The sequence below is a fragment of the Triticum aestivum genome, chromosome 4D (assembly GCF_018294505.1).
Source record: "Triticum aestivum cultivar Chinese Spring chromosome 4D, IWGSC CS RefSeq v2.1, whole genome shotgun sequence".
Classification (NCBI taxonomy): Eukaryota; Viridiplantae; Streptophyta; class Magnoliopsida; order Poales; family Poaceae; genus Triticum; species Triticum aestivum.
The window spans coordinates 479,830,472-479,843,806 of NC_057805.1; the positions used below are offsets into that span (position 1 = coordinate 479,830,472).

A 13,335-nucleotide genomic window follows, 5' to 3' on the forward strand; every position below is an offset into this window, starting at 1 on the left:
GAGCTAGGGGACGGGCGCGAGCACGAGAGAAGAGGGGAAAGGAAGAGGGGCTCACGGCGAGTGCAGAGGGCGTCGAAACGGGCTCGGGGAAGGATTGGAGTTGGCGGGGCGGCGAAGTCGATCTCGCCGTCGGGAGGTTGAAGACGAGCTCGGTGAGGACGTTCGGGGGCTTCCGGCGGGGCGTGGCTCGGTGAGGAGGACGAGGGAGACGCGGCGGTGTTTCTGGGATCAGCGGCAGGGCGAGGGGAGTGCGGTAGCCGTGGCGGCAGCGAACGGCGGCGACGGTGGCGCTTGGCTGCGGGAGAGAGAGCGAGACAGAGAAGGGGATGAGGGCGAGGGAGAGAGCAAGCGGTTCAGGGTGTCGTGGCGCTCTTGTCGCCCTCCAGCTGCAGCGGCGGCAAGCAGGAGGTGGCCGCGCGCGCTGGCGTGTGGAGGCCACACGCCCCTGCCTACTGGCGCGAGGTAGGGGATGACTAGCGTGGCCAGTCGGCTGGGCCGGCTTGCTGGGCCAGAGCAGATTGGCCGCCAGGTAAGTGGCCCATGTAGGTTCCTTTTCTTATTTGTTTCTGTTTTTCTATTTTTCATATGTGTTTTGAATTTGGTTTTTAAACTAATTCAAGTTGGTTGCTTCTGAAAAATATTTGTGGGTGCAAACTATATTATTACAGAGCCCCACCTCAAGTTTTAGAATTTTTAGAGCAATAAATATATTTATAGGATTTATTTGCTCCAACTCAAATAGGTATTGCGTTAATTCAAATACCAAAATGTCCTGGAAAAATATGCATCATCTCTGGATATGGTTTTCACCTTTTTCCATAAATCATGAACATTTTTGCAGACCAATTTGGGTTCATAGAAAATATTTTTAAGTTGAACCTATTTGCATTGTTTTGGTGCTAGGGGTTTGACCAATCCCCATTTCAAGTTCATTTGAAAATTAAACATGATGCTCACACGACTAGCTAGCCTAGAGCTTACCAGAACTAGGGATGTGACATCCAAGGGCCGCCGCTCCGGCGGGGGACCGGGGCCGGGGCCGCCGGGTACTCGAGCGGTGGCTCGTTGCCGCCCTCGAGGTGCTCCAGGATGAAGTGGAGCGTGCGCCCGGGGACGCCCTACCACAGACGCCGGTCGTCGGTGTTGTGGCGCCCCCTCACCGGCGCCTTGTTGGTGGAGGCGAGCTGCTCCTCGTGGCGGCGTTGGAATTACGCTGCCCAGTGCGCGTGGTTGTTGGCAGCGTACTCCGGTCGGCCCCGCACCTCCTCCGATAGGGAGGCCCGAACGCGTGTGATCTCGGCATCGGGCTGCGGGGGGACGGGGACGCCACCGGCGCTGAGCCTCCACCACCCCGGCACGCGCATGTCAGGCAGCGCCGGGTAGTTCGCCTCGTGGAGGAGGTAGGCCTCCCACTCATGCAGGTGGCGGTGGCCGAAGCCGTTGGCCGCAGCTCCATCGCCGGGAAATCGCTCTCCCATCGGCGGGTTGTGGATGTGGTGGCTGTAGATGGAGAGATGGGGGCGTCGGCGGCGAGAGAGGGAATGCGGACGAAGGAGAGTGCGTCCACCGGCGAGGGAGGGGCGGCTTTTATAGCGGCGGGGGAGCGGCAGACGTGTGTACGCGTGGCGCGCGTCGCCTCTCCGTTGTGCCGCCCGTGAGGAATCAATGGAAGGCTGACTGGCGCAGCCTTGGTATTGATTCCCCGCAGGAAACCGAGGCCATGAGGTAGACGAAACGCACCCGGTTGCTGACTCGGCGGGCCTGCCAGGTTTTCGCGCCAAAAACATTTCCCCGAGCGCCCCCCAGCGCGCCGGGTTTGGCCTGGGTCCGCCAGCACCAAATCCGGCCCTAACCGGCGAAAAATGGGCATCTAGGGGCGCGACTGGGCCGATTTTTCTGCGCCGGCGATACAAAAGGGCCCTGGGGGCTTGTTGGGGGCGCGGCTGGAGATGCTCTTACTCTAGAATATTAATGAGATTCGGACAATTTTTAAAGTATAGAAAACTGAGCCGACTTTAGAAATATATGCAGGAAAATCACATGGTTGCATCATAGATGCTGTAGGAATTAATCTATTGGCATCCATACTACTTTCATGTTCAAAATGATTTATTTATTTATTTATTGTGGTTTCTATCATCTTCCAGGAGTTGGATACAAGTTAATCGATCTAACGTCTGAAGCGCAAAAGTAGAATTTTCATTCCTTCTAAATGTTTAAGAGTGGAATACAATGATAGAGCTCCTTGTGTGGATAATAACCATATTACTCGTGTGTATGTGTTGTCCAACTTGTCATAGGTTGAACAAGACAAATCGAGAGAAATTAATTGTTAATGGTATGTATTAAAGCCATCAATTGTTGACATTGGAAACAATGGGAGGGAAGACAGGTGATACTTTTTTGAATATTGAATCACTGTTACGGCCAACGCATTATATTGTCACCATTACAACACAACAAATTCAGAAAGTAACCGCAGGAACAATATAAACGGCAGAACAGAAATGCATATCAAACACACCAACCATGCACGAGTGTGCATGTACGCCTGCATGTCTCTAGACACCAGTCGGAGCAATGGTGTCGTCGTCGCCGACGTTCTCCTTGGAGAGCTCCTCAAGCGACTTGCCCTTAGACTCTGGCACCAACAAGGAAAAGAGCAGGCCCAGGAAGTTTGTGCCTGCGAGCACAAAGAGTGCGTTGCGCATGCCGATCCCCCGTGAGTAGCCGGTCTCGGGCTTCTTCTGGTCCTGCGACGCATACAGGAACCCGAACGCGCCGATGATCGCGCCCGCCTTACCGGTAGCGGCAGAGATACCGTGGCATGTGGACCGGAGCCTCGCAGGGAAGATCTCGGCTGGCACAATGAAGGTTGTGCTGTTGGGGCCGAAGTTGGCGAAGAAGAAAGTGAGCCCGTAGAGCACGACGAAGCCGGTGTGGTGCCCTGGCTTCACCAAGTAGTCGTAAGGTATGGCGATTGCGAGCATGAAAATGGTCATCATGGTGAATCCCATGAGCTGGATCCAAAACCTCCCAATAATGTCGATGAAGGCGACGGTGAACCAGTAGCCGGGCACGGTGCCGCAGAGCGCGATGAGCGCTTGGGCGCGGGCGATGCGGTACAACTCCTCCAATGCATTCATAGTCTTGGCCGGCGGGATCCACCCGATCTTGGTGAAGATGTCCTTTTGGAACAGGTTCTGGCTGTAGAAGGCCACATCGAGCAGGAACCAAGTGCTTGTGGTCGCTAGCAAGTGCACCCCGTGGCGCTTCATGAACTGTCGCGAGAAGAGGCCCCAAGTATCACCAGTGGCACGCTCACCCTGCACATTCTCCTCTGAGATCTCCTTGTTGAGCACCTTGGACATGTCTGATGTGGCTTGCTTCGTGTTGCCGGCGATGAGTGCTGTGTACCGCGCAGTTTCGGGCATCTTCATGCGCCAGTAGTAGGTCAGGGCGGCCGGGATGGTGCCGAACATGACGATGATGCGCCACACGTAGTCGGCCTCCGGGCCAATGGACGCCGCGGCGTCAATGTAGAATGGCGGTGCAGGGAATGCATGTCGGAATGCGGACGAGACGATGATCGTGACAATGGTACCAAATAGGATGCCAAACCCCTGCATGGCAAACACAGCGGCGATAAAGGTGCCGCGGGTCTTCTTGTTAGCATATTCCGACATGATGGTGGCGCTCAGAGGATAGTCGCCGCCGACGCCGAAGCCAAGCCAGAAGCGGAAGAAACATAGCGTCCCCATTACGCCCTTGGCCTCGTGTCCAAACGAGAGCCCGGACGCGATGGAGCAGAGGACCATGAGGATGAGCGTGAAGCCGTAGACGCTCTTGCGGCCGAGCTTGTCACCGAGCCAGCCGAAGAAGAGCTGGCCGGCAAGTGTGCCGCATAGGGCCACGCCGTTCACGGCGGCCGACACGTTTGCCGGGAGGTGGCCGGGCTCGTTGAGGGCAGGGTCGGTGTAGTAGATGCGCCCCAGCAGCTTGGTGACGAGGGCGATGCAGAAGAGGTCGTAGGCGTCCGTGAAGAAGCCCATGCCGGCGATCACGACCGCCTTGAAATGGTACAGTTGCGTCTTGGCAACATCGAGTGCTTTCAACACGTTGAGCTGTTCAGTCGCCATGGCCGCCGGCGATCTCTCAACTAAACTTCGTCTGCTGCTCTCTTGTTGTGTGCTTTGTTCGATGCTTCTAGTACGTATATATACTATTATATAGGCATAAATAATGCAAGGTGAAGGTACATATTGTGCTAGTTGCAACGACGTATATAATATCATATGTACGGCATCGCTTGTAAAACAACGGATTGTACATTGTCAAGATAGTTCTTACAAAAATATACGCGGAGTCAATTGTCTTGCCTTGAGAGCTACAGCTATGTCGGGCTACATTTCTGTTATTATTAGAAGGATTAAGGAATGCTAAACTTAAGTTTATCAGGTTTGACTTTCAAATTTAGTACTATAGAATTGTGGAAATAAAAAATAATGAAGCCAGATCATGGTTATGCTGGGAATATACCTGAAAGAAACATATTGTACAGACACAAGCAAGCTTTGCGAGAAAAGGTCAAGATTATACGGTGAGTTGTATCTTATGTTCTCACTACCGGCATGGATTTGGTGACCTTTCTTCAGAGATGGAGTTAATTTGTTCTCTCTATAACTAGTACATGGTATGGCAGGAAGAAGGTAGGCACTCCTCCGATTTCATCAAATCAGAAGCAACAACAAAAAAACAGAATTTCGACGATAAATGGATGCAATGCTAGGTCTTGCAGACATAGGCATACAAATATAATTAGTTCAATTGTTGTTGCTAGCTTGCTAAAATCTAATTTCATACTTCAGACAGTTTATGAACAAAATACATATGCAAGGGCTATATGTTCAGAACATTGGTCATCTGTTACATAAAAAGGCCATGCTTGGTTCACATTGTTCTAGAAATGTAGGAACAAGGGGGGGAGGGGGGGTTGTTTGGTTGTAACCAATGCAAAAAATAGCGTGCTATGACATAATAGCGCAACCCTTAAAATCAGCTATAGCGAAGCTATATCGCGCTAAGGCAACGCTATCTCCACACTATAGCGAACAATTGTACATTGATTTCATTTAGCAAGACTGCTCAGAACGCTATAACGTGCTATTTTTTTATTGATTGTAACACAGAAAAAATGAGGAAATATTCTTGAAGGATTAGGTGCATAACATAGTAGTCACAGAAACAGAGGAGAATTCCCAACTTCAGAATTTAGATAAGGTTCTGAACAAAATAGCATGCAGCAACCATACGTTTAGAACATTGGTAATCTGAAATATGAAATAAAAACTACTAAGTGTGTTTTTTTTTAACAAACTACTAAACATATGCAGATTTCGCAGCAAGCAGACAGGGCAGCATTGAAATCCGTATGCCGTACTATTTAAATTGTTGACTTATATCCTCCTTTCTCTTCGTTTCTCTTTGCCAAATTGCAATCAGTTGGGCGAATCACAGCTCATAATATAGATGTGGACAGTAATTAGCTTATTTAAAACCCTCTCAACGGAAGAAGAATATGTGAAGATCCGAATATGCGGGGGAACCTTGCCAACTTGTCACTAGTTTTGTAGTAGTAATAATTTGTAGTATACTCGAGCATGACCTGGTGCTGGCCTCCACGATAATACTGCCGTAGTTATGAAGATCACGCAGCTTAAGTAATATAGAGGGATATATTCCATCTGTACCACAGCTTGCAACATGAAATGTGACCATAGTTATCAATTTTCCTCAGGAACGGAAAAGTCCGCCTTTCGATCTGTCAACTATTGTATTGTATGAGTTTAATTTTGGACGCGATCCTCCAAAATAATTGGCGCGACTCGCAAGCTTAGCTAATAAGGGTGTCCACTCCTGCCATCTTACCTGTAGAACACATGGTGTCGTAGTTTATGCGATTAAAAATATTTGGATGAAATGTACAAGAACACAATCATTGATCCGGACAGTATTTATCAAACCCTTATCTACAACAGCTCTTATCGACAACAGCTTAAAACAAGGAAAGATTGTGACAGTACAACAACCGTAAGCTCAGCATGAGAGATTATCAATCACAGCTTACGGAAACAATTGGCTGTGTTAAATATAGTATACAATTAAGTTTTGTCAAGTCAGTGAGGTGTGCAAAACCTTGATTGTTCTCACTAGAAGGAATCCAGAACATTTTATATATTGGTTATAGTTTTTTTCTTGCGTGGTATATTGATTATAGTTCTTATCTTAATATAAAGATTAGAGAAACGAAAAGGACGGCAGGATAGGAATGTTTTGTGTAATGCCGGGTCATCTTGTGCTGGTTAGTATGGTCATGGTGCGGTTCAGTTCGTTGCACTGTACATACTAGATGTTGATTCGTGTGCAGTTGTCAATTACTTTAAAGAAACTGTAGACTTTTGGCCCTCTAGCGGTTACTGAAGGCTTATTTATATCACTTCTGCTTCGGTACACCCCCTAAACACAAAGACGGCTCAGATTAGCCCATACCTCTTCATAAATAAGGGCATGATAGGCATTTTTTATAAACTCTTTTTTTTTTAGAATCACGTATACGCTGTACATTAACGGACGTGCACACCCTGCCATGCTGGGCTGGCCCATTCAGCACATTCATCCTTTCTTTTTTTTTTAAACCGCAAAAAAAGGTGCTTGCTGCAGGATTCGAACCTAGGTCCTTCAACAATTAGCACAGCCGCAATAACCAGCTAGGCAACCAGACCTCTAGTATCAAGTAAGTTTTTTTATACTTGAAATACAACACTGGAAAAGCGCAACATTTTCTGGTTGTTTTTTCCATTTCTTTTTTGTCTCTTAAATGCGTGAAGTTCTTATAATTCGTGATTTTTTTAATCGAAAATGACGACAAAATTTCAAATTCTTGAATTTTTCTTTCAAATCAGTGAACTTTCTTTCCCCAAAATTGATCAGTTTTCTTCACAAATTCGTGAACTATCTCGCAAATTGGCAATTTGTTTTTGAAAATTGTTGGTCTTTTTTATAAATTAATGAACTTTGTTTCTAAATCAATGGATCTTTTAAATTTTGTTAATTTTTTTCCAAATCAATGAACTTAATTTGAATTATTGATGAACTTTTTTCAAAAATCAATAAAAGAAAAGAAAAACAAAATAATATAGAAAACCATGTAAAAACTGAAGAAAAAACCAGCCCGGTTGAAAAGGAAAACCAGAGTCTTTCTTTTTAGCGTTATATTTGACGCACTACAAAAGATGGAAAAAGGAAACTTAGACCATGATCAACGGAGGTGTTTGAGTAGGCAAGATGGCTCCGTCTAAGAGCACATCGTTTCCCGACATGCTTGAAATGGCCCCAATTTTTTTCATGCCTTGTATGACCAATTCAAGGCACCGTGCCAAGTTGTTTTGGTTTTTGACAAATTTTACGTTTTTCGTAGTTTTCTCGGTAAAAAATGGTCGATAATGGGCGGCCGTATCGCAACTTGCATACGGTGTCAGAAATCGTACAAACCTGGCATGGATGACTACCATGGTCATGCCCACCTGCTTGAAAAGGTTAGGGTCATTTTAAGAATGTCCAAAAATAGCCCATTTTTAATGAAGGGGTGTTCAGGTTGGCTAGAAGGCCTCTACCTGAGGGTGCGTTGTTTCTCAACATCCTTCTAAAGGCCTAATTTTTCCACCTCCTTCTATGATCAAATCAAGGCACCATGTCAAGTTGTTTAAGTTTTCTACAATTCTTTCAATTTCTAGAGTTTTCTCGGTGAAAACAACCTGATAAATGGCCGGACGTGACACAACATGCATACGTTGTGGAAAATTCATTCAAACCTGGCATGGATGCCTCCATGGGCATGCCCGTCTACTGGAAAAGGTTGGGGTGATTTCATGCATGTTCAAAAATAGATCATGTTCAACAGATGGTGTTCGGGTAGGCGAGAAGGGTCCATTTGAGAGCATGTTTTTGCGGCATCCATTAACTCACCACAAACCTTTCCATGATCTTATATTACCGATTAAACGCACCATGCCAAGTTGTTTTGGTTTCGACAAATTTGACTTTTCCGGGGTTCTCTCGGTTAAAAAAGGTAGATAAATGGTCGGACGTGTCGCAACTTGCATATTTTGTCGAAAATCATTCAAACCTGGCACGGATCCTTACCACATGCATGCCCCTTGCCTGCAGAAGTTGGGGTCATTTAAAAAATGTTCAAAAACTAGACCATGTTCAATGGAGGATGCACCCGGATGGGAATGACCATGGTAGGCAACCATGATAGGTTAAACAATTTCGACACCGTATGCAAGTTGCGACATGTTCGACCATTTTATCGATCTTCTTTTACAAAGGAAACTCCAGAAAATGCAGAATTTGTTGAAAACCAAATCAACTTGGCATGGTGCCTTGAATTGCTTGTAAAAGGCCATGAAAAAAAGTCGGATCCATTTCTTCATCTTTTTTGGTGGGGAAATTGGGGCCATTTCAAATATGTTGAAAAATAACGTGCTCTCAGATGAACCGTTCTGACCTTACCGAATAATCTCCATTGAACATGGTGTTTTTTGGACATCCTTGAAATGACCCCAACTAATAAATACTAAGGGATAAAATTGAAAACAGTAAGTGTTTTTTAAAACATTTAATAAATATTTTATATTTTTATTAAATCACTAGTTTAAAAAGTTAGTTACAACTTGTATTTTGGTATTCAAAAAAGAGAAAAATGAATTAATAGAATAAGAAATCAAATGAAAAAATAGAAAATAAAATAAAATGCTTAGGCCTTGGCCCAACTAGGCGACGACATTGCTCTCGTCGGGCATGTGTTGGGCCGGTCCAAGAGCTCACGGATTTGAAAGGTTCATCAATTGTTTTAAAAATATTCATGGATTTGAATATTTTCACAAAAAATCAAAACAATGTTCACTATGAAATTTGCAAAAAAGTTTTCTCGGTCTTGGGAACCTCTGGTTCCCAGCCATTTTTTCCTGTTTTGGGACCTTCTCGGAGGTCGTGAACCGTGTTTCTCTTTTTCTTTTTATCTTCTCTTGTGTTTATTTGTTTGTCTTCTTAGACTTTTCGTTTATTATGTTTATATTTTCTATTTCTCATATATTTAAATTTTTCAGAATTCATTTTTTTCATATTTTTCTGGAATTCCATTTTTTTTTCTTTTTTCAAAAAATGTTCGTGTTTGATTTTTTTATTAAAAAAGACTGTTCATATTTTGACATTCTGAGCATGTTTGAAAGGCATGAACATTTGTTTTAAAATTTATGTACAATTTTTTAAAATACAAATATTAGTATTTTATGAACAAAACAGGAAAACTAGAAACCCTAAAGAAAACCGTGCAAAAAAAAGAGACATAAACTAAAGAGTGGAGGTGCTGTGTTTTTTTCTTGGGTACAAGAACGAGAAAACAAGCCAAGAAAGCAAATCTGATGTGCTGTGCCGGATGGTTTGTGCAGTTACACGAAGCGCGTCGGGGCTGTGGTTCGAATCCAGCCGAGGACATTAATTTTTTGACAATTAAAACTAAAAAAATGTAAATGGGCTGAGCCCATGAGGGAGGGCTGTTCGCCGGGTATTATACGAACCTACAGCGTATATACGTTCTATGTAGGAAAGTGAATACAATCTGTGAAAAGTCCATACTATCCTTTATACTTTTTATGAGGGGGGTGTACCGAAGCATTTCTCTATTTATATTTGTGGAACTATGATGATCTCATTTGGTTGAGCTGATTGTAGATATTTTCTCGCTAACTCAAAGTTATCTTAACCATGCTCTAAACAAGCATATCATTGTGTTGGGGAACATACGAGATGAAATGTTTGAGGACAACCGCCTTGTAGTAGAATTTAAGTAATTTCAGTATGATCTAATGAATACATGTGATAGATCATTCTAAACTTCTTTTCCACAATACCTTAAAAATCAATAAGCCTGCCTAGCATTTGTTCTAGAATGCAACAGCCATAGCTTACCCATCAGGAAGACAGTTTCCCTCGTTAATACAATGGAAAAAACAGCATGCAAATTGCAAACAACGACCACAGTTTCCTAATAAGTGTTGTTCCTGATAGTTCCACAAGCTATTATTTCAAGAAACTCATTCCAAAATGTCACTTTCATGCAACTATCCACCAATATATAGGAGATGACTTATGCCTAAGGTCCATTAAGTTAAGGCGCCATTGTTACTTGTTAGCTCAAAACTCAGGCTTGAAAGCAACCTGTCATGACAACAAGATACGGATAACGGTGTACAATCTATCATCATCACGCATGACAATTACATAAGTAATAAGTTGGGTCTACGAAAATCAAATGTCAGCCATGTCAATTTTAAATGGGTTGACATTTTTAGTTCATTGTTGTTTTGACTATACTATCCTCTAAGCAAATTTGTCTAGACACCTACTGCTAGCTAGAACTCATCAAACTAAAACAGATCAAACATCTCGCTGGCAAAAAAAAATTATCAGCACAACCTCCTGCGCTTTGTTTTTCAAGCTGGTGGTGCCATGCATGTCCTCGAGGGCCTTCCGAAATACTCCCTCCGTTTTTATTTACTCTTGTATTAGAGTTGACTGAAGTCAAACTTTGTAAAGTTTTTGACCAAGTTTATAGAAAACAATATAAACATTTACCTAAGAAATCTATATGGTGTGGAAATACATTCAATAATAAATCTAATAATATTGATTTGATATTGTATATTTTAATATTTTTGTTTATAAACTTTGTCAAGGTTTACAAAGCTTGACTTTGACCAAAGCTAATACGCGGACTAAATAAAAATGAAGGGATTATCTTCACCAAACAATTGTGCCTTCAACGGCACCACTCCAAATGGTTCCGTGATAAGTTGAGGGCAATCGTTTTCCTATCTTCCTCCCGAAGACAGGAAAAGCGATCTAGCTTTCCGCCGCCGTTCTCCGGCAGCTCCCCTCCGTCGACGACCTCGGTCGTCGGTGGTGAGGGGGGTCGCCGGATCCACGCGTGTGGATAGTTTTAGGCCAAAGTAGCTTAGTTTTTTAGTTTGTTCATCGTCTTGGTTTCGGCAGCGGCGATGGCGGCGCTGAATAAAATTTCTTCATATTCCACTCCGATGAGACGATTGGTCCAATCGTTGGGGATGGATTTAGAATCCAGTCTATTCAAGCAAGAGGATGGTGTGGTGGCGACGGCATCCTCGTGGTGGACATGTGTCATCGGACTCCGCCGTTGCGACGACGTCTGTTCCAGCGTCGGCACGGAGCTTGGGAGATAGTTCAGGAGCGGATGCAGATTGTGGTCTGCATCGACGACATCTAGAAGATGGAACGTGTGCTAGGTTCGTGGTTGATGGATGGCAAGTGTGGTTTCCTCCTTCGGCGTCTAAGTCATGGTAGGGTGTCAGACCTGAAGTTCGATGGCGTGTCCGGGGTGTTGCCCCAGTCTAATTCGTTCAACAGCAATGGCTTCACTTTCGGGGAGCCACCTTGGAGGTTCGCAAAGCTGCATCTATGGAGCCGCGTTGAGCTCGGGTGAGGAGGCGATTCGTCATTCTATTCTTCGGTGGCTGCTTGGTGGTGCCGGAGGCAGGCGATGGACGTTGGTGTCATACTCAGAGAATGTTTTGCTATCTTTTCAGTTTTGTCATGTCGGTCCTTATGTGACTTATACTTCGATCTTTATCATATGAATGATACACGTATTACCATGAAAAAAATGGTTCCGTGCCACACCAAATGCTTGGCCGAGACTCCTAGTCCGTTGTTGGCCCCAAACCAATTACATATTTACTCCCTCCGTAAAGAAATATAAAAACAAATTAGATCATTAAAGTAGTGATCTAAACGTCCTTAATTTCTTATATTTCTTTACATGTAGAGTACATCTCTAGTTAATGTAAATATGTGTGCAGTTTTCCTACGTTTTCGAGAGAGAAAATTACCAATGGCCGCCCCGCGTGGGCGACTCGGGGCCCCCTCCCGCCGGCGTAGCTCCCATCCCTCTTTCCTCTCCCTCGATGCTGCACGAGGCTGGCGCCGGGCAAGGCCCGTAGCACAGCTGGGGACTGCGGCGGCGGGGCCTTCGCTGCTCCGGCCGCATCGGAGGGCTATGGATCTAGGACGGCGGTCCCCCGGCGAGGCCCCTCTGCTCTCGCGGCGTGCTTCGGGGTTGGTGTGGTGCCGGCATTCTGGTCGGGTGGCCGACAGAACTCCCGTGGACTGGGACCTCGCGTGGTTGCCCTGGCGGCTGGCGCGCCAGATCTGACCGTGGCTGCCTTGGTGGCTGGCGGCGCTCGACCCAGCTGCTGCTCTCCGTCCCCTGCTCAGTGTGCGTCGCCCTCGACGGATCCTGGCTGCGCTGGCGTGGCTGGCCAGCCCCGACCTGTGGGCGTCTCTGGTGGTTGGGATCCAGACTGGGGGAAACTCCTGGTCGGCTCCGGCCGGCCGAGACGACGACGACGCCTGCGGGCGCCGTGTTTCTTCATAGAGACGTCGGTCAAGGTCTGCCCTTCCACTACCCACCCCCCTGCTCCCCGGGTGAAAACCCTAACTCCGGTGGGCGGCGGCGGCGTTCTCGGTGCCGTGACCTTCTTGAAGGCGCCGCCTTGAGGGATGGGTTGGTGGGCACTGTTGGGGTGCATTGACAGCAGCCGTTGGCGTGTTCTTCTTCGTCCAAGCTTTAGCTTTTCCTCCGACGTGCTTTGCCCGTTGGTTTTGCAGCTTGCTCTGCTTTGGCTGAGCCTTGTCGGCACATTTGGGTGCTCTGATCCGCTCCTTGGGTCTGCTCGGCGGCTTTCATCCATGTTCATGGGGACTTTCCGTTGTTCGACGGTTCGGCGCCTTGCGATCCAGGCGAGGAGGTTGTGGCCTCCTTCGAAGACGGGGTTGGATGGTCGTGTCGTGCCGAGGCCCTTAGGTTTTGGTGAAGGCAGGCCATGTAGGTGCAACTTCATTCCCTCTCCGAAGCCGGCATTGCTCCCAACCATGTCTAGTCACGGTGGAGGACCTCAAGTCCTTCAGCTAGGTGCTCCATTGTATATCATTCCCTGTGTGAAATGCTTGAGGCTTGTGAGCGCCTCTGTATCTTGCTGCTTTCTTTGTTCTAGTTCGTTGTTGTACTCTGCAGTTGTACCATGGCCGGTTGATGGCTTTGTTAATTCAAAGTCAGATTAGGCTAGCGCCCTTCTCGGGCTCGGCTGTGTCTTTGCTCTAAAAGAAAATTACCAGTGTGGACGAAATGGCAAATAACAAATAAGTTGACTTATCCACACCATACAGTACGAATTCTAT

At 46.1% G+C, this 13,335-nt stretch overlaps 1 protein-coding gene across 1 annotated transcript; it reads right to left on the reverse strand.

Moving 5' to 3' along the window:
- Nucleotides 1–2,399: 2,399 nt before the first annotated feature.
- Nucleotides 2,400–4,177, reverse strand: LOC123100430 (inorganic phosphate transporter 1-2). Its single transcript, XM_044522367.1, has one exon. The coding sequence runs from the start codon at nt 4,137–4,139 to the stop codon at nt 2,562–2,564; it is 1,578 nt and encodes a 525-aa protein (XP_044378302.1). The 5' UTR covers nt 4,140–4,177; the 3' UTR covers nt 2,400–2,561.
- Nucleotides 4,178–13,335: the final 9,158 nt, after the last annotated feature.